Raw genomic sequence first — 21,597 nt, 5'->3', positions numbered from 1 at the left:
TGCTTTACGTCATCCCTTTTATATACTGTTGGATTCCGTTTGTTGATACCCTGTTAACTACTCTGTCTTTGTTCAGTTGAGAAATTGATCTGCAGATTTATTTTCTTGTAACATCCCTGACTTTGGTAGCTCAGTACTGCTGGCCTCATGAAAGTGACTTAGCAGGTACTCTACAGAAAATGGGTTGGAAAGTGTTCTCCCTCTTATTTTCTGGAAGAGAATGTATAGAATTGGTATTATTCTCTCTTATGTTTTTGGTACTTGTCATTGAAACCATTTGGTTAATTCCTTTTGTAGAAGATTTTTATCCATGAATTTAATTTTTAATAGCTATAAAGACTCTTTGGTCTATCTTTGCTTCTTGAGTAAATTCTGGTAGTGTTTTTCAAGGAATTGGCCCATTTCACTTTCATATGTAGTTGTTTTTAATAATCCCAGTAATAGGGCCGGGGATTTAGCTCAGTGGTTCTGCCACCTGCCTCACAAGTGAAAGGACCCGAGTTTGATCCCTGGTTCCAACAAAAAAACCCACTAATCCCAGTAATTATTATTCTTTTAATGTTAGTAAAGCCTGTAGTACTATCCCATTTTCAATTCCTGATATTGGTAATTTGTGTTTCCTTTTCTTGTTTAATCTGGACAGAAAGTGATCAATCAATTTTACTGGTCTTTTTGAAGAACTGATTCATGGATTCATTAATTTTCTCTGTTATACCTGCTTTTAATTTATTGATTTTTTTCTCTCATCTTTATTATTTTCTTCCTTCTGCTTATTTGATTTTAATTTACTCTCCATCTTCTTCCTCATTTCTTAAGGTAGAGCATTGATTATTCAGTTGAGATCTTTTCTAACATATGTATTCCATACTATAAAATTTTTTCTAAACACTGCTTTCATTGCATCAAAAAGATTTTGATAACTGGTATTTTCATTTTTTCTTGGTTCAAAGTATTTCCTACTTTCTCTTGAGACTTTCTCTTTGACTCTCAGATGGTAGGTAGTCTAACTTCCAAGCTTTGGCAGAGTTCCCCACTATCTTTGTTATGATTTCTAGTTTAATTATATAGCCGTAATTCTCGTACTAGTGCAGGTTGTTTTGTGGCCCAGGCTGTGGCCTGTGCTGGAGAAGAGGGCTGTCCTGCTCTCGGGTGCCAGAGTCATGTGTTGCTCAGCTCTGCCTCGACAGTGCATTCAAGACTCACTCTCGATTTCTATTTCTAAGAGCCGGGAGCTGCAGTCAGGTACATTTGGATGTGAGACACTGGGTGTTGTTGGGTGAAATATATCCTCCAAAATTCCTATGTTGCCAGGGGAGAGGTTTCGCATGCCTGTAATCCCAGCACTGTGAAGGCTGAGGCAGGAGGATTGTGAGTTCGAGAGCAGCCTGGACTGCACAGTGAGACCTCGTGTCAAAACACAAACAAAACAAAGAACAAGCCAACCAAACCTCAGTCATTGAAGTCTTAGCCCTGGCACTTCCCGATGTGACTGAATTCGTAGGTGGGGTTTCAGGGGGAGATTAAGTTAAGATGAGGTGTCAGGGTGAGCCCTGAGCCAGTGTGACCAATGTCTCAAAAAGAAGTGGAAATTTGGACACAGACACACACAGAGGGAAGGTGTCATGAAGAGACCTAGGGAGAAGGCACCCCATCTCCCAGCCAACGGCGGAGTCCTGGGGCAGGTTCTCCCTCCTGACCCTCATGGAGCAGGTTTGCCCCTGGGTCTGAGGGCCCCTGGCCACTGCATCCTCACCGCTCTGGCAGGAATCCTCATGTTTAGAAGGCAACAGACCCAGCAATATAAGTGGCCCAATCCAAGCTGGGCGTGGTAGCCACACCTGTAGTCCTAGCACTCAGGAGGCTGAAGCAGGAGGATGAAAGTTTGAGTCTAGCCTGGGCAACTCAGCAACTTAATAAGACCTTGTCTCACAGTTTTCAAAAGGCTGGGGATGTAGTTCAGTGCAAAGGGCCTGGGTTCAATCCTCAGTACCACAAAGGACAAAAAAAATGGCCCTGTCCAACAGGTACGGCTGAGTGGACTGTGCACCCTCCTGCAGGCACCTCGGCACTGCTGCCTCCTGCTTCCTGTTCAGGGTTCCACAGGTTGAACCACTGCCTCGCCAGCCTGAGCATTATCCACAGCAGCCTCTTAGGGGCCCCAGCCATAGGGTAGGAGTTCAAAGATGGGAATGAGACCTCGGGTCCCCTCTGACCAGGACCCAGCTCTTGATGAAACCTCTCCAACCTCCAGGGCATGGAATTGAGACACCTGTTGTTTTCCAGTCATGAGGTTTTGCTGTTTGAAGCACTTTGAATTTAGAATCTCTTTCACAAAGGAAGAAAAAAAAACAAAAACAGAAACACAAGAGCAAGATGGATTTGGAGCAGTGCTCAGCAGCCCGGTTAGCATAAGCGGGAGGCGTAGGAATTGCCTGAAATGCCTGCTCGCGACTCCCTCACTTTAGCCAAGCAGCTGGATAAGAGACAGATGAGAATATTCTCAGTGTCCAATGGCTGCAAGAACAACAGAAGAGAAGAATATTAGTAATTATTGAGTGCATAATTCTGTTACCGTAATGAAAGAGCCCAGGCTGGGTACTTTATAAAGAGAAGAGGTTATTGAGTTATTAGTGGTGGAGGCAGAAGGTCCAAACAGCGCAGTGCCAGCTCCTGCGGGGGCCCCTGACTGTCTCCCATCTTGGCCAAGGGCACCACGACAGGACTCATATGACAGGGAGGGGTTGCTTCAGGAGACAGAAAGCCGGAGGCTGAGGAGGGGCTGCCTTGCTCTTTCCTAACAATCCTCTCTCAGGAACTCACTCGGGGGTATCAGAGAGCTACTTCGTCCTTTCCCAGAGCAGCACCTCAGTCACCTTCCCTTGGCTCCACCCCCTCAGGGTCCCCCCTTCCTCTTGGCATCACCACCCTGCAGGCACTGGCACCTCGGAGGGAAGTCTGCATCCAACCTTGGCAGGGACCATCCTGTTCGTGCCTGGCCACGCTCGCTCGCGGCCCGTGTTCTCCCCATCACTTATGGGAAGGAAATTGGGCCAGGTGTGAGAATGACACTCCTCACAACCTCCTACCCATGGTGAAGCCCCAAGTCTTTCTCACCCCCAGCCTACTCTAGTCCCCCACATTCAGGGGCAGCAGAGTCAGTGCACCACGAGCCACACCTCCAGCCACTACAGCCGCGGGGCAGAGGGGCGTCTCGCACGGTGGGACTGTCCCACGGATGGGGACCTCTTGAATTGGGGTTTGTGAAGTACAGGCTGGGGGAGCCTTCTGCTGATTGCACACCTGTGACTTCCCCTGTCACCTTTGTGTCTGTTAGAAAGGGCTTGAGGGAGCTCGTGGTGAGCAGGCCACACCCCTGTCTTCACATGAGTCCTCTGTGTAGCGGGACATGGACGTCGGTTGTGGCACCCATCCCAAGTCCTTCCTGGAACAGGTCTGGTGGTGCTGGCACAGTGATTTGTCACAGCAGCAACAGGAAACCTTAGCAACAAAGGAGTTGAATAAACACCACGAGGACACAGGCACCCAGTGTGGGTCCCCAGGAGGGAAGCTGTGTCCTGGGCCCTGTCCTCCTCAGGGCTGTGTGTGGGCATACTTAGGCCCAGAGAGCTCCAAGGAAGGAGGGTGGCTTGCCCCGAGGAGTCTAGGGAGGCACTGTCTGGAAGCCCCCCACGCAGGGCCCAGCGGGGAGGAGGCAGGTTGTGCAGTGCCTTCCTTCCGGGGGCCAAGGAAACTAGGGTGCAGCTTTTGCCCAAGAGGGTGCCCCTTCCCCAGAAGCCAGCTGCACACAGTGCTGCCTCACCTTAGCCCAGGAGGCCCCCCTAGTGGGGGCCGGAAAGAGACTCCCGGAAGTGGCCTGCAGAAAGGAGGTGCCCTCCTGGGGCGGAGTCCACCCCGTCAGGCTGGTGTGTGCCTCAGTCATCATGCCCCATCTGACCCGTGTCACCAGCTCAGGGCCCAAACGAGGTCCCAAATCTCATTTATTTCAGCTTTCAGCCCTATGTTTAACAAACACATTCCCTGTCTTCCTCTCCCCCACCCCCGACTTAACAAGGGTTCGATTTAGGATTGCTTGACTTTACCATGGTGTAAACGTGAAGCACAGTTACTAGCCACTGCCCTTCAGATTTTGGATTTGGCTCCTTCTGGGCTAATACTGTGTAGTCCCTGCTCTCTGTGATCATGAACGCCGCCGGCCAAGACTCCCCAGCGTACAGTACTGTCTGCTGGCCCTGAGCTCTGTTAGGCTGGGTGTAGGAAGTGCGTTTCCTATGCTGTTTTGAGCTTAGATGAATTTATCAGGACGAAGCTCCATTGTAAGCCAAGGAGCATCTGCAATGTGTTACATTCTTATTTATATCTGCCATTTTATTTACCGATATACCGAAACGATGGTAATTTGAGTGTATTCGTGTATATGTTACGCACACGTATTAGAAGTACACGCAACGCTGGAGGAATTTTTGTCTGTGAGCTCACTCCTATTGGCAGCAGCCCCCATCAACGGATCCTGGCCGATCCCAAGCTCCCCCTGGTGGCCGCTTCCCGTCACTGCACTCCAGGTTCCACCTTCGCTCAGAGCTGTGTTAGAAATAAAGTGCCGTGCCCCTCAGAGAACAGGCCCATCCGAAGTTGCTCTTAGCATGGGCAGGTGCTTGTTGAACCCGTAGTGATAATACTTTACAAAGAGGCCCTGGGACTTGGTGAGGCTCAGGAACGGAGCCAGCTCAGCATAACCAGCCGGTGCCTTGGCAACTCTGGTACGGGTCTGACCCAGAGTCGTGGAGGACCCAGGCAGAGCAGGAAGTGGCCAGCCCACCCAGGCAGACACTCCTGGCTTCTAGCCCAGACTCTCTGGAGTCAGGTTATCACTGTGACCTTGGCCTCTGCTTCTCCATCTGTAAAATGGGGGTGCAACAGTCCCCTCCACCGGAATAGTTGAGTGATTAAATGAGAGTATTTTAATATCTCCAGCTCAGTCCCTGACCGTAGCAGCGGTTGCATCCTGATAGTAGCATGGCCACAGTAAATGTGTGTCCAGGGAGGGCTTGACTGTTTTCTATTTCTTCATTCAGGTCCTATTCTGGAGAAGCATTTGTTGTGGGCCAAACAAATGCTGGGATGAGCCCTGGAGATGAGTGCACATCCATACCTAACCTCTGGCGAGGGAGGGCCGTGCAGGGTCTGGGGAGCCTGGACGCTGGCCCTCGGGCTGGAGCAGGGAGGACCCCTTTTAGCACGGCCCCCAAGGTCCCCTCCCCCCACCTCTGCACCCCGAAGGCTGGGCAGTAGAAGGCCTTTAAAGAAACAGATGGGACGCTCTGATCCCTGGAGCTGGGCACGTGAGGACCTGGGGTGTGCTGTGCAGCTCGCCAGGCAGGAATCAGAATCACCTTCCTTGGGGGAGTTTGCTCCTACGCCGGACACTCACATGTCACGCCTGTTGAGTCAGAAATTGTGTACGTGGGAGTCTGCTCTCATGGGTAAAAATGTGTGTGCGAGGGTGGGTGTACAAGAGTGCGTCTCATCACGTGACTTATAACAGGCGAATGAGGGAATTCCTGACTCCAACTCCAGGGGAAAATTTGAATTATTCATATTTACAATAGAATATTTATTATAGAGTATTGCACAACTCAAATGAGATTTTGGTGGACTTTTATAGACAGGGATATAAAGCCACATGTTTAAATGAGCCCCCCCCTTCTCCTTCTCCCTCCCTGACACAAAAAAGATTGAAAAGAAAATATCTCAAAATAGTAACGGTGATTATGTGGCGATTATGATCCTCATTTTTCTCTATTGTCTTTTACATTTTCTTAATGTTCTCTGCCGGTCACATATTACTTTTTAAATGAGAAGAATAAAGGCATTTACAACCCTTGCTGTCCTGCAGGGCCTGGTGTAGGGTGAGGCTGTGGGTTCCCAGGAGGTGTCCAGCAGCTGGGGATTAGTTCATCACACTACTGGGAGTGGAGTCCATTAACGTACCCATGGCCAGTTACACAAAAACACAAGCAAAGCCCTGTGTAGCTGGCCCGTTTTGGTTTAATGCGGGTCACCTGGCCAGACCAGTCCCCGCTGGGGGCTCTGCTTCTTGTGGTGGCCGTGGATAATTCTCTCTCTCCTCCCTCACAGCTGCCCATTATGGGAGGCGTGTTCATGGACTCGCCCAACGAGGACTTCAGCACCGAGTACTCCCTGTTTAACTCCTCCGCCAACGTCCACGCTGCCTCCAATGGCCAGGGCCAGCCCGAGGAGCCTTCTCGGTCCTCCAACGACGCCATCTTGCTGTGGATTGCCATCATAGCGACACTGGGGAACATTGTGGTGGTTGGGGTGGTGTACGCCTTCACCTTCTGAGGGCCCGGAGTCCCCACCTGTCCAGGATGGCCACTCTGTGCTGGGCTAAGACTTCCCTCAATGTCCTGCCTCGATCTTGGTCTTTGGCTGCACTTAGGGTCTAGAACTAGGAGTTCTGACCACTTGAGTGGCCTGTCCATGGGCAGCAGCCATGCACCTGGAATTTCCCTGCCAGTCCTGATTTCAAATATTCCATGCCACAGTTGAGTGGATTCTGGAAATGTGGAAGCCTGGACTCCCAGGCCCTCGGGGCATGGCAGGACAGGGCCTCCAGAGAGCTGGCTGAGGAGTCTTGGAATCTGAGGCCCCAGCACATGAGACCAGGAGGGACAGCAGGTGGGGTTCAAATGTAGACATGGTTTAGTGATTGATTGCTAGCCGTAAAAATCACTTGTGTATCTTGGTTTTATGCAAACTCGTCAAACTGGTGTGTGTGTACTGGGGCAGGAGCAGCCCTGAGAACTTTGATGCTCCTAATGCAATCTTAGTTTCATGTCCAACCCCTTGGAGCATTGAAGGTGATCTTGTGGGGCCATAGAGCATTTCTAATAGGACTTAGAAACAACACTTTGTCACCTGGCTCCCGTTGGACCCGGGAACATCAGGAAACATGGGTGGGGTTACCAGTGCTGAGGTGTGGCTTCTGGGTGGTTGGTGGTGGCTTCTAGCTATGGATGGACTCACTGATCTTTTGAAGAAGAGAGGATCCCTGCCTGACACTTAGCTCTTCCACCACTCTTTCTTTGAGGAATTACAGAATGAGTCTTCATGCTCAGTTACTGCATGGATGGCCTGGGATTTGCCTGTGGGCCCATGGCCAGTTAGTGAAAGAGAACAGAAAGGCATCCCCTTCCTCCTCGCTCTGGCTCAGCTGTGTGCAGCAGGAACATGTGTGCTCAGGGGCTCTTGAAGCCAGATGCGAAATGGGCAGGTCCTTCAGTGCCTGCATTTCAAATGTGGTTGTGATCGTGTGCACTGTCGGGCAGGTTTGAAGGTGCTTCCACCCATCCAGTTTCCTTAAATGTTTAAAAAGTGGTGACTGGGGATCCCTGCGAACAAGGAGGCTCCTCAGAAACTGGAGCAGTGACTTGCTGTAGGAGCAGTTTTGGAACGGGCTGCTTTTCTTCTCCAGGAGAGGCCATGGTCCGGGCCTCTGCGTTCTCCTGGGACGTGAGTGCTCTCGATGACAACAAAAGGCACCTCTGTTGTCCAAAGGCAGACACTGGGCTCTGGGAGCAGCCAGCTAATAGGATTACCAGCCTGGCCTCCAGACAGGGCCATAGACAGCAGCTGGCTCTTCTTATTGGCCTCATCTGTCACCCCAGCCACACATCCGTCAACAAATGCATCCATTTTGCAGAGGCTGTCGGGGCAGCGCCAGCCCAAGAGAAGGGAATTGTGGGTGAGTGGCAGGCTGGGCTGGGCTGGGTGCCTTTGCAGAGCCCTCCCGAACCCTGAGCTAGGACTTTCTGAGGCAGATGTCAGCCCGAGAGAACCCAATCAGCTGGGCTTGGGCGACGCTTGATGTCTTCGGGGGTCACTCTAGCCCAGCGCCCTCAGACCCCACATCCCAAGGGGGCCTGCAGCCCTGGAGAGCAGTAGGTAGCAGATCTCCGTGTCCCCATCCCTGTCTCCTGTGCATTCCTGGTCTGCTTTCTTCCACCATCACAGATAACAGTGAGCAGTAGCAGATTTCCGCAACCTCCTGCTGCCCTCACCGGGCCAAGGAAGAAACAGAGACCTGAGGATGTCACTTTCCCCAGGCCGCCCAGCATGAAAGCAGGGAGCTGGGATTGGAAGCTGGGCTCTGAAGCCACTGACACCATCCTCCCTTTTGTGGCTCTGCAGCTCCACCAGCACCCGGACCTCCAGAGGCGGTTTCGTGAGGGCCACTTTGTGGGATGGGCCAGGCCAGCTCTGGCTCCCTCGGGCCCCTGATGTCCTCAGAACGGGGCATGTCAGGCCTCCTGCTGCTGCCCTCTCTGCCCAGACTCTACTCACAAAGCCTCCCTCCGGCTGCAGTGAAGTTCCAAGTAGCTGGCTTTCTAGGGATGTGTGCAGAAGAGACGCTGGCTGAGACATGGGAGCCCCGCAGACTGTGTCGCCATGGAAGAAGGTTCTTCGCAGGGGGGAATTCCATCAGTCAGTCATGGACCTGTGTGGCACAGGCCTTTCTCTGAGCCCCAGGCTCTCCAGGTCAGGTGACACGCACCCTCTGCTTTCAGACCACAGCCAGGGCCCTGTCCTGCCTTTTCCCTGGGTGGGGTGAACCCCCGGCCCCCTTTGATTTTAGGGTCAGTGCTGAGGGAGAAAGGGGTTTGGCTCTCCAGGAGCTGCTTTTCAGAGAAAGGCATGCATTTGCTGGAAGGCTGAGAAGAAAATAAGACCCCTCCCCTCCCCACTCCAGAAAAGGAGGGGTCTCTACACAGAAATCCCCACAGTGCCAGGGAGTGGGCAGGGAGGACAGGCTAGCACCAGACAGCTGTGACCACAGGCCGGCTTCCAGCCTATATAAAGTGGTGACTGGAATAGTCACAGATCACACTGGCATTTATCAGGACCTGTCTACAAAGCCGGGGAGACTCGGCCACATGCGTGCGTCATCAGAATGGCTGCCTGATCCCTTCCAGGCAAAGGATCCCCTCTTTCTGCAGGGCGGGACTCCCTTCATGGTGAGCAGGGCAGAAACTAACTGCTGTTCCCCACAGCTGTTTTGCACATCTTCCTGTGTTGAGTGTTGTGTGTAAATCCCTTGTGTTCCTAAATCTCCTCTGAGGACAGGGTGAGGGGTAGGGTGTGCATAGTAATTCTCCCATTTTTCTGTCAAGAAAACAGGCCAGGCCCTCCCCTCTGCCTGAGAGCCCACGGGTAAGCAGTCAGGACTCAGCCACTGCCTCCCCGTGCCCACGCCCTCTGAGATGAGCCCTGTGGGATGGGCCGTCCCGGGAAGGGGTTTCCGGATCCAGGGCCTGGCTATGGACCTATAGCCAGATTGCCAACATCCAGTGTGCTTGGGGAAAGGGGCAGGCAGCTTGCAAGTACACTTAGTCCTGGACCTCACAGCAGCACGGCTTAGAGAGCACCTGATCAGGACCTTTAATGTTCAGAAAGAGCGGCTGAGGCCATCCAGCAAATCCAGCCTTGCCATGTGATTGTGTTCTCTGCCAGCTGTCACCGGCTTGGCTGCATCCTGCAGATGACCATCGATTGTCCCAGAGTGAGCCCCAGGGGTGGGCTGCCTTGCACGGTGGGGAGGCCTAGGTTTCCATGCTCAGGAGCCCTGAGTGTCCATATCTCCCTGTCCCGAGCTCTCTCATCCCAGCATGCTCCTCAGGCCTGGCCCAAGGCCACTCAGCGAGAAACAGAGAAGAGGGCAGGTGAACCGTGACTATGACCTCAGAGACAGGGAGCCCAGGATCTCCAAGTGGAAAGGGAGGCCTCTCCCAGAGACCCCGAGAAGCAGAATTACAACAGCCCCAAATATGCCCAGTGCAAGCTCGGGGATTAGAGTTGAGCAGTTATGTCTTTGAGGGAAGAGGACAAATGCACGCAAAAAACCACGGGACTGAGGGAGGTGCAAGGAGGCCCCAGGGAGAGGAAAAGCCACTGTCAGGCATGATGGGATCGCCAGAAGGACACCAAGCCAGCAACACTCCTGAGAAGGGAAGCCTGTGAGCTTTGCTCAGAGTCCCAGAAATGTTTCAAGACAGAGTAAAAGTGGAAGAGGGCTGGGCTGGGCCCGAAGAGGCTGATGGTGTCGGTTGCTGATGCTGTCCTGTGACCACGCTGGTGGCCGGGAGCCTGCCCAGGCCTCTGTGTCCCGGCATGTTTGAGGCACATCCTCCACCTCTGGTCCGTCTCCAGCCCTATTCCTCCTCCCCAAGAGGAGGTTTGAGACCCATGTTGCCCTGGGACTAAATTCAACAGAAATGCACATATGTGCAGGGAATGTGTGGACCTCGGCAACTAGGGGACTCTGGACCCTCGTTCGACATGCAGACCCCTCCATGTGGCCAAGTGGCCCCTGGGCCCCTTGTGCCTGTCTTTCCAGTAATCTTTCTGCCAGGGTTTTTGTGAGCAAGAGAATTGGCATTCATAGTTAAAAGCATTCTCCAACAAATGGCAATCTTGATGGCTCTGGCAGGAGGGGGACCTCATCCACTGACCTTGAGGAAACCGAGTCTTGAGGAGGCATGGGCTGAGCTGGGGAGCAGAGGGACAGGATCGTAAGCCCAGGGCTTCTAACTACAGAGGTTCTGATTCCAAGCAGCCCGTGGTTCTCAACTGCTGGCACTTTAGTATGCCAGGAGACATTTGGCGATGTCTGGAGACCATTTTGGCTCTAGAGGGGCTCTAGTGACATCTGGTGGGCGGAGGCCAGAGTTGTGCTTAGCAATGTCCTACAATGCACAGCCCAGTCCCCACTACAGAGAATGATCCTGCCTCAGAATGCTAGTCCTGCCAAAGTCAGGAAACTTTACACATGGTTATGCTATCTCTGATTTCAAAATCATGGGTTTTCCCCAAAGCTCCACTCTTCCTCATCCATGAATCACTGAGTAAATCAGAGCTGTTCCGAGCAACAGCAGCGATCATGGTTGCTGACCCAGGTTCACATAATTCCGGTGGAGGGCCAGGATCTGGAATTCCTCCTGAGTTGGATCGGACTTTGGAAACCGACCTGGCTCTGATTCCACTCTCTGGGGCCTTCTGGAGGAAGCCAGCTGGAATGGAGGGTGCGCTACAAAGTGGGTGGAACGCTGAGGCTGGACTTGCCCCGCAGTGAGGTGCCTCTTGCGGGCCTCCAGTGACTGGTCCCCATCAGTGCCCCAAGAAGCACCATTCCAGGGGAGTGTAGGACGGCTCAGGAGGCTGGATAACAGCCACTGGACAAGTCTGCATCTTCTCTTATTTCTGATCCTTTCCCACATGCCCACCCTCTTCCCTAGCTGAAAGCATACTAAGCACTCTTTCTACAATTTAGACTTTTACAGAATCCTTATTCTTGTAACTTGCCACTGTAGATATCAACACTCCATGATGAGAGAATCAGAAATGTTTCTATGTCTTACTAACGTTTTCATAATCAACTTGTAAAAGTATGCAGTTTCCTTGATATAAAAGTATTTTAACTATTCTTTTAGGCCTTTGCTACTGCAGCACCTGATTTGACCCTGTGACCACTGACTTTTACTAGTGTGAAAAGGCTCTTTCTTAATGTGGGACTTCAATGTGCTTTTAGACTAAAAATCTGTAACCTCCAGGATGTAAAAATGTGGCAGTGAAATCTCTTTGTTAACTTTATTGCTGTGGTTGTCATATTCTATTATGATAATAAAAAAGAACGAAAGGAAGATCAAACTTCTGTGTTCCCCTCATTTTCATGTCATTAAGGCAGCTCCAGGTGACCTCCATGCTGGTCATCCTGCCACATTGAGGCGGGATGGGTCCCCACCTCATCCATTCCCCGCACAGGGCCACTGGACAGTCACACTGCAGTGAGCTGTGGAGGCCCCCTGGGATCCCCCTCCGTCTTCCCGGGCACCTGAGGCCTCTGAGAGCAAAGTTCACCCCCATTCTTCCCTCCAGCACCTGGGTACAGTGCCCAGCTCCTAGAAGACACCCACCAGGTGATCAGAGAATGGATGAATGATTCCTGAACGACCAGTCTGGTACATTTCAACAGTACAGGTAACATTGAGCATGCAACTGTAGCTTTAGCCATTCGTTCACTAATCATAGCAAACATTTACATAGCACTTACTAGACATTCAGCGCAATTCTGAGCCCTTTGTATACACAGTGACTGTTACTATGTGGGCACTATTATTATCCCCACTTGACAAATGAAGAAACAGGCATGCAGAAGTTTCTTGCCCAAGGCTGGGTAACCGGGGAGCAGGGCTAGAAATCTTGGCTCACGTGTTCCTTGGAGTCCTTCAGAGCTGAGGCTGGCAGCCGAGCAAAGAGAGACCATGGCCTGGTTCTCCCACTGCCCTCTGCTCCCCAACAGGGAGGTGAGCTGAGAGGGAGGCTGGGTAAGACAAAGACGGGGCTTCCTGGACAGCAAGAAAGGCCAGAGATCCCTGTGGACTACATGGAGAGGCACGACTTGGCTTTGCAGCTAGAATGCAGAAATGGGTGCATAGCAGGGGAGGTGAGGCTGGAGCCTGAAGAACATGGTGGATGAAGGGATAAAGCCAGCCAGAGGGGGCCTTGACTGTCGGGGGGGGGGCAGTGGGGCACCATCACCTGTCCCTAAGGCAGGGCTGGTGCCAGGGTGGAGGGGACAAGAGTGACTTCCATGCTGGTTAAGGGGACCCCACCCTGGCGTCCACTGGGTGGTGCCTGGGTGTTCCTCCCTGTCACATGCTTTGCCAGGATGGCTCAGGTGTACACACCACCGGCAGAGGGTCCTCTGGTTGGAGGTGCAGCGTTTTGAAATATCGGAAAAGACCATTTGCAAGAGTTTGCAAGATTTTTCAAGAAAACGAGGCCTCTACAGCCCAGCGCCTCTAAATTTGACTCTTTAGGAGCTACACATCATCCAGCCCACATCACAAAACTCTGTCCTCCCCAGCCCCATCCTCCCTGGCAGCATTTTAGGACATTTTTGGCTTTACAGATTTGGTTTGTAAACACATCCGTGAGTGGCTGTGGCCCAATTGTCCTGACCTTTGGCTACGCTGTGAGTTGGTGGGATCCCCCCTCTCTGGGGGACAGCCCTGCCACTCCATTAACTGGGCACCCTGGAGGGCAAAGGCCCCTCAGAGCTCAGCCCAGGAGGCGCCATGTCTGACTTCACATTCGTGAGCGAGTAACAGAAGAGCTGGGAGGAAAATAGCCTCTCTTGGTGACTCCTCAGCAAGCAGAGCTACCTGTGCCTCTAGGGGAGGGGAGGAAAGAGGAGAGAAGAGAGTGGAGGAGAAGAGGGGCAGAACAGCGCCCCCTAGCGATTCTGGCCAAGCTCCCCGGTTCTCAGGGCTGCCACTGCCCACTCCAAAACCTGCCCTCCCAGGACTTTCCCATTTGGCCTCTAATTGGTCCAGCCAGGCTGTTCAGGCCTGTTCTGCAAACAACTCGAAGGTCATTAACTATCATAGCAATGGCACTGGATGGTGCTTCAGGCAGGGTTTGCAACCATTCCCAGTCCAGCCTCCGCCCTCTGGAGCTGCCCTTCTAACATCCACCCAGCCTTCCAGACACCTGTTCTTTGGGGGAGGGAACTAGTGATCTGGCTAAGGGAGATGTACAATGTGACAATGAGAATGGTGGGCCTGGCAGGGGGCAGAAGAGCCCCTTCTAACCAGCTGCTCCCAGGGCCACAGAGCCAGGTCTCGGGATTAGGAGAGAAAACTGAAGCTCCACCGCTCACTGGTCCAGGGAAGAATGAGCAAGCAGCTGTGGTAAGCCAGGTGCTGTCCTCGACACCAGGGTGGACAATGAACATAGCAAAGCCTGCTCTCCTGATGGTGACCGCAGGCAGAAGCAGGCCTGGACGCTGTTAAACAGCAGGGTTTCACACAGGAAGTGGGCCGCGTGAAACAGTGAGTGAGGGCGTGCGACGTCAGAGGGGGTGGTCAGGGGGAGAGGTGGCAGCAGTGGCTCGGGCTGGGGTGACAGTTCCCAGAGGAGATGCGATGTCTCCCCCCCCCCCCGTCCCTACTTCCTGGATGGCCTTTGGCAGTAGCACTCTTCCTGCACGTGCTGGGCCTCTGCTCAGAGCGGGACAGACAGGAATCCAGCCTGGTTCCTGCTCCCAAGACACCCTCAGGACCGTCTCAAAGCCCCTCTCTGGGCCGTGTCATTGTGGCTGGACTGACTGTCCTCTTGGTGACGGCCCTGTTCTCCGCCTCTCTGGACCCTTCCTCTAAGAGACTTCGGGAGGCTCTGCCAGTCAGACTGGTTTGAGGTGCAGACATGTATTGGTCTTAGACTTCCCTGTCATCCAGGATAGCACCCCCTTCTTTGGGGAGTTTGTACCCCTCAGTCTGTGTACTCTGTCTGGCCAAGCTCAATGTCCCGAATATCCCATGATGCATAGTGTGTACAAGTGGTTCTAGCTGGGTCAGCTGAGACATTCAGTTCCCCTGGACTAGGTAAGGGATGACCACACAGCCAAGCTGGTGCAGGCCAAGTAGATCATGCAGTTGCAAAAGAAGAACCATCTAAGAATGAATCCATACAGGAAGCAGCATCCAGAGATGGAAAGAAAAGATTGGTTCCTGATGTGTCTAAGTGGACCCTTTGATCAAGCCACACCTGAAGCCCCACCCTAGGAGCCTCTGTGAGCTGATTAACCCCTGTGTACATGAGTCAGTTTGAGTTCGGTTTTGCTCCTTAGGACAGAAAGTCTTGATTGATATTCCCTCAATGAGCTCTGCCCTGCAACCTGTTTGGGAAGTGGCCCATTTCAAGGTGAGGGGCTGCAGGCCCCATCCTGTTCAATGCCACCACACACCCTGGGCACCCTGGGTGCTCTTGCCTGCTCTCTTGCTCTGTTCCTGGCTCCTCACGCCCCTGGCAGCTTGCGCCTGGAGAATGGCCACAGGTTCAGTGTCTCTAGTTTGACACCATGTCCCTCACCTTCTCCTTGTCTGCTAGCCCCTGCCAGGCCCAGGTCCTGCCCACCACTGAGTCCCAGCACCTAGGATCACCCTGGGATCAGCCTGGCCCTGCCCCCAAAGCATTAGAATGTATCAGACAAATTCTCTTCCTAATTTTGTTCTACACCCGTGCGGTGGAGGTAAGAGGACGTGCAGCCTCAGCACAACCCTGTGTAGCTACTGTCGCTTCCAGATGCCAAACAGAGCCACTTTATGCCCAGCACTTTACAGTTTGCAAAGTTCTTTCATGCAGTGGACTAAATATATGTGTCTACGTTGGGCTCCTAACCCCCAGTGTGATGGTATCAGAGGCAGAGCCGAGAGAAGGTTATGAGGGTGGAGCCCCCTTGAATGAGATTAGTGCCCTGGTCAAAGGCTCCAGAGACCCACCCCCCTTTTCTGCTATGTGAGGACAAGAAGAGAGAAGGCCACAACCTGGAAGGTGCTGGTCTATGATCCCGGACAACCAGCCTCCAGGACTGTAGGAAATAAATTGCCACTGCTTATAAACCACTCAGTCTCTGGCTCCTTGTTACAGCAGTTAAGGTGATAAACATATTTCATACACATTTTCTCATTCGATCCTGGCGTGAGCCCTGCTGTACTCCACCTGCAGTGCTCTGCTCAGATTCCTTCAGAAGATACATTGGTCAGCTTCACATTATTATAATGAAATACCTGAGGCAATTAACTTGGGTTACTTTGGCTGAAAGATTCCAGTCCAAGACTGAAAGGCTCCTTTGCTTTGGCCTCTGGCCAGGGCAGCACATCATTGTCAGAGCACATGGAAGTGCAAACAGCTTAATCACAGCCAGGAAGCCGAAAGAGAACAAGGACAGCCTGGGGTCCCATGGCCCTCCTTGGGGGCACACCTGCAATGACCCAAGGACCTCCTGCCAGGCTCCACCTCTCAAAGCGCCTGGCTGATCAGGCCTTGAACACATGAACTCTGAGAGTGCACATCCGAACCACAGCAAGGGATGTGTGCATCTGGGGATGCCTCGGCTCAGCTGCACTGTGCTTTGTCTCTGTGGCACACTGCACTGGACACAGGAGCCACAGAGCCCTGCCCACCCTGAGGTGGCCTTGACCACTGACTGACACACTGGTGCTCAAGCTGCGAGCCCAGCCCTTCACCTCCATGGAATATTGACTACGCCACTTCCACCCTGGGGCTCATTGACCGGTCAGGCTGAAGCTGGCCCTACAGGACTCCACCTGGAGCTGCTCCCCTGCTGCCCCTAACACCCTCCAGTCTTCCCAGAAGCACTTCCTTAGGAAATTGCTTGCACTGGATTCTGGGAATGCCTCCAAGACAATCACCACAGCTGCCCGAGACCCAGATACAGTCATCTCCACTCTGCAGATAGGAAGCTGAAGCTCAGAGAGGTTACATGACCCATACAACATCACGCAAACACTGAATGACGGGATGGGCTTCAAACTCAGCTCTCCTGGACCCCACAACCCAAGCCACGTCACTCCCTATTGATTGCCACTGCAGTCAGGCTTCAGAAGCCAGACTTTCAGAGCAGAGCCTGGGCTAGGTGAGGCATCCCTGGGACCCAGAGTCAAGGGAGCACTGGCAGCCTCAGCCTGCAGTTCACCCTCCCTCCACCTTGACCTCTGTGAGCAGAGGGTGTGGGACCTGGGCTGTAGCTGTCATCTCCTGGCCATCCCCAAAAGCCCGGAGAGGAAACCCCAGCCTGCACACTCAGCCTCAGACACCGCTGTGACTGTCCCTGTCCGAGTGGCACTTGTTACATCCGCTCAGGGCTCCCCTCTTCCTGTGGGCTGAGGATGAGTTGGTCTGGGGAGAGGGGACAGTGTAGGCACATCGGTGGGTGAATGAGAGCGTGAGAAGGCAGCGTGACCCATGGCAGCTCAGGTGGGCACATGGTGGCGGTATCCCCAGTGCTGCTGAAGGCCAGACGAGAGGCGGAGTCCCTGCAGGCTGCTGGAGCTGTGTCCTGGCTCTGTCACACCTAGACCTGAGGTAGCGTGGAGCCATGGAGAGCTGGGGCTGCCTGCAGAGGGGCATTTGTCAAAGGTCACCACTCCATGTCCCCCTTCCCACCCTTGGGCCCATCAGAAGGGAGTGTGTGCACCTGTCTGTCCCGGCTGTCTGTCTTAAGTGTTGATGTTCCGGTTTTGACTCTCTGGAAGCCCATTCAAACTCCTGCCGTGCCCAAGAAACCCAGGGGCATTAAACTCTCCCTGCAAAATTGCCCCCAGGGTGCACAGAGAGTTGTCAGGGGCTGTAGACAATCTGCCAGAGGATGGAAAAAAACGCAGGGAGGTGGGCCCAGCAGGGGGCGGTGTGGTGTTAGGAACCAGCAGACCCACTTTGTCGGCTGGCTTTCAGGCCTGTGGCTGCCACTGATCACATAAGAACTATTGTGAGGCCCAGGGCCCTTGCCCAGCTGCTGCTGCTGGCGGCCTCAGGAAGGACAGTGGAAGCTCTGAGATGGCCCCATGCCTTTCCAGTGATCATGTCCCCTCCTGGAGCAGCCCCTGTCCACAGCGTCCCAGAGAGGAGGTTAACCAACAACTCCTGAGAGCCCGGCCCTGCCTTCCAGAAATGCCCAGCAGGCCTTTGGGCGGGGCCAGGCGCTGGGCCTTCGGCTCTGGGCCTTCGGCTCTGGGCAGGGCTCTATTTGTTTTAATGAGGCTTTTTATTGAAATGTGACACCGAGACAGAAAAATGCCCGTGTCTTATGTGCACAGTTCAGCAAATTTTCCCAGAGTCATGGTGCCCATAAACCAGGAACCAGGCCAATGAACAGAGCATCCTCAGGACACCCTGAGCCCCTTCGCCTTGAGAAATGGGATGTGATTGGCTGCCAATGGGCAGGAACCAAAACTGTTGACTTCTGGGTTGTTTTTTTTTTACAAAATGGAAGGATCCACAGGGTGGCCACCCGGCTGTGGGGTGGAGTAATGAAGAGCTGGGCTGGCATTGGCTGCCAGTGTGAGTGACTGAGGCCCTGACAGTCACGCCTGGCCCCCAGGCCCCACTTTAAAGGCTCTTTCCTGTTCTACATGGCCAAGGGTTGGGGGGGTGGCTAACACCCACCCTCTCAGCCACTTCCCTCCAGGCCAGAACCCCTGCCTCCCTTGAGCCTGGGCAGATTCGCATTTTGTAGAGCTCATTGCCACAAGTGTCAGCACCTGCAGGCCCCAGAACAGTGTGGGGACAGCTGTGGAGATGAAGAGAGGGGAGAAAACACGGGGCCAGACCTGGGACAAGTGCGTGTGGGGACACACACACACACACACACACACACACACACAGAGTCAGCCCTCTCGGTCTGCGGGTCCCATGTTAGAGGATTCGACCAACCACAAGGTTCTTAAGCAGTGTGCACCCCAGGCCTGAAAGCCCAGTGGGCAGCTGGGAAATCTGCTGGTTCGTAACACCACACTGGCCCCTGCTGGGCCCTGCTCGCTGTGTTTTTCCATCTTCAGATATGAAATATCTCCAAAAATGATTGACTCTGTATTGAATAGGTATGGACTTTTCTTGTCATTAGTCCCTAAACAATACAGTGGAAGAGCTATTCACATATCATTTGCACTGTATTAGGTATAAAGATTAGGCTTAATCTAGAGATGATTGAAAGTATATGGGAGGATGTGTGTAAGCTATGTGCAAATACTACATCATTTTATATAAGGGACTTGAGTTGCAAGGATTTTGTATCTGCAAGAGTCTGGAACCACTCCTCTGCAGATACTGAGGGACAACAGAGAGAGAGAGAGAGAGAGAGAGAGAGAGCTGAGTCTGAGACAGAGAGAGACAGAGACCAAGGGATAGAGGCTGAAAGACAGTGAGATGTTTAAGGTAATAGTTCATGCAATTGTAAGACTTGGCAAATCCAAAATTTGTAGGGAGGCCAATAGTCTGGCAGGCTAGAAATTTGGATATGAGTTAATGTTGCCATCTTACATCCAAATTCCCTTGATAACAGGTCAGAAACTGAGGCAAGACTTCCCTGTTGCACCCTTGAGAATTCCTTCCTCTCCTATGCAAAGTCTGCCTCCATCTTTGTTGGTAAGGTCTCCAACTCAGGCAAGGCCTGCCTACATTATGAAGGGTGATCTGTCCTAACAGTCTGCTGACTTAAGTGTCAGTTACATCTAAAAGGCACCTTCCCAGCAAGGTATGTGACCAAACAACTGGGCCACATCAGAGGAACCATCACAGGGTCCCAGAAAGCTCTGTCAGATGTGGCCCTCTCACCAGGTCCTTGGGTGTGTGTGTGTCCAGGTAAGAGGATGGGACACATTTTACACCATGGTTCATCAGCTAGCTGACTCACACCTTTCAAATGTCCTGACAAGTACCATCTGCCCTTTGTACAGCTGACCTAGGCCAGCAGGAGTTAAGGGCAGCTGCCTGTAACTCCAGATGGTTCTGTAGCAGTGAGTCCATCTGACTTTACTCGTCTGCTCTGGAAGGCAGTAGGTTTGTAGCTCTGGATTTAAAGAATATGGGTTTGGAAGACATGTTGGTGGGTAGCATTATTAACTTATCTGTGCATATCAGTCATGCCCCAGTGCATGGGGATTTATGACCTTCTGCTAAGCCCTCCCCACCCCCAGCTTGTGTTGGGTCATATGGCAGAGGAGTGACAGGGTTACTGATCCCATTGCCTCAGGACAAGGCACAGGAGCATCTTGGGGATTCAGTGCAACAGTGTCAGAAGCCGACTTCACACATGGGGTACAATTACAGCCTCTAGCAGTTACTGCCTTTCTGGGAGCTCACTGTCAATAGCACAGCATAGCCTTCCAGTAAAGCCCATTCTTTCCTAGTTGGAAGAGTTAGGCAGGGCCTGTTCTGCCTTAAAGATTTTCAGGGAAGACCTGTCTCCTTGACCAGTGTCCTGGAGGTGGTAAGAGAAGACAAAATGCCCTCAAAAAAGGGCCAAAGCCAGCCCAAGGCCTGTTGTTATAAATAAAGTTTTATTGGAAACAGTCGTGTTTGTTGTTGTAAATAAAGTTTTATTGGAAAGAGCCATGCACATCCATTTACATATTGCCTCTAGATGTTCAAACACTGCATGGCAGTTGAGAAGTGGCCACAGAGACTGAGTGGCTGGCAAAGGCAAAAGTCTTTCCTACCTGGCTCTTTATAGAGAGTTTGCCACCCCACTGTAGAAGCCTGTGTGGGAGCTGCCTTCCTGAAGAGCAGGTAGGTCTTCCCAGGTAGTGGTGGGAAAGCCCCTCCTCCTTACCCTCCTCTCTGTCACCTGAGGACCACCGCCCTGGGGCGCTCGGGAGCCCAGGAAGGCAACTCCACATCTGTCTGTCCCAGTAACCCTCCTCTCCCTCATTACTCCTGGGTTAAGAGGGACCACAGGGTATGGCCTCAATAGCCACTGTGGCTGCACTGATTGTCGCTGCCCAGGGCATCCAGCCATCCATCTACACAAGGGGACGTGTGTAGCTGTCATCCAGGGGTCCCACTCCCCAGGCCATGTGCCCGGCATGGTTTCCCTTTGCCTGGATCAAGGGGCACCCTCTCCTCATTCTCATGGAGGTGCCTGTGAACCTGTGGCTAGGACAGTGGCCCTCCAGGACTCGACTATGATTCCCACCCTGGCCCCAACCTTGGGTGACAGATACATGGTCTCCCAGCTTCAGTCTTCACATCTGGACAATGGGAACAAGAAGAGCCCCAGCCAGGCTGAATAAAAGTTTTTCACGATGTCCCCATCCTGATCCTAATCCCATTTGCCTGTGCTGCCTGCCATGCAAATGGGATTCAGCTGAGGGTCTCAGGATGGGCCCAATGGCATCACAAGGGTCCTGTGAGAGGAAGGCAGGAGGTCAGAGGAGAGCGAGAGAGGTGACAACATAAGCAGAGGTCAGCATGATGCAAAGCAGGGGCTGTGAGCCAAGGGGCGTGGTTGGTGCGGGAAGCAAGAACAGGAGGGAGCAGCCCTGCCAGCGCCTGGCTTTAGCTTCTCACCCTGCGCTCTAAGACGTCACTTCCCGGCTTGGAGACGCTCAGTTGGCAAGGGTCTGCTATTGCAGCACAGGGCAACCCAAACTCAAGCACCCTGAGCCAACTGTGAGGGCTCAGGGGATGATCGGGGGACATGGGAGAGCGATCACAGTCCCATCGAAGTCCACGGAGGATGCCTGACCTCTGCTTCCCTGGAGCCCCTGTCAGTCGCCCAGGGAGCCGCTGTGTGGGGAGGGGAAGGAGGCCGGGGGATGCCATATTGTAACGATGACGGTGATCCATCCCTGCCCCTTCCAGATATGCCAAGCTGGGAGGGGCTGTGCAGCACTGTGTCGCTGTTTACATGGTCCCATCCTTGCTGTCAAGCGACACAAGCCAGCAAAAGTGAAGTTCATCCCCGCTGGCCCTCAGTGCTGCGCCCCCAGCAAACCATCCTCTACCATAGTAGACCACATGGGGATAGTCACCCCATCCACACACTTGCCTCGGCTGTCCTGGCCCTCACACCTCCTGGGCCGGCTCCTCTCCCCCTTGGGGGCCTCCTCTGACGACAGCCCCCGGTGACCAGCTCATTCCAGACTGCCCAGAACTTTCCTGGCTTGTGTATTGAAAGCCCCATGTCCAGGGAAGCCCCCT

At 53.1% G+C, this 21,597-nt stretch overlaps 1 protein-coding gene across 1 annotated transcript in view; it reads left to right on the top strand.

The window, feature by feature from the left end:
• The window catches only part of CUNH14orf132 (chromosome unknown C14orf132 homolog), a 34,155-nt gene extending 22,413 nt beyond the window's left edge, over positions 1-11,742 (top strand). The window contains exon 2 of the mRNA XM_013066679.3: positions 6,157-11,742. Within this exon, the coding sequence (XP_012922133.1) occupies positions 6,157-6,381 (225 nt within the window). The 3' untranslated portion in view covers positions 6,382-11,742. The remainder of the gene's footprint in view (positions 1-6,156) is intronic.
• The last annotated feature ends 9,855 nt before the right edge of the window (positions 11,743-21,597 follow it).

The sequence above is a fragment of the Heterocephalus glaber genome, unplaced genomic scaffold, assembly GCF_053883595.1.
Source record: "Heterocephalus glaber isolate CG9 unplaced genomic scaffold, H.glaber_assembly_v1.0 deba00001608, whole genome shotgun sequence".
Taxonomy (NCBI): Eukaryota; Metazoa; Chordata; class Mammalia; order Rodentia; family Bathyergidae; genus Heterocephalus; species Heterocephalus glaber.
The sequence above is the reverse complement of the archived record's forward strand: the minus strand, read 5'-3'. Positions and strand labels throughout refer to the sequence as shown.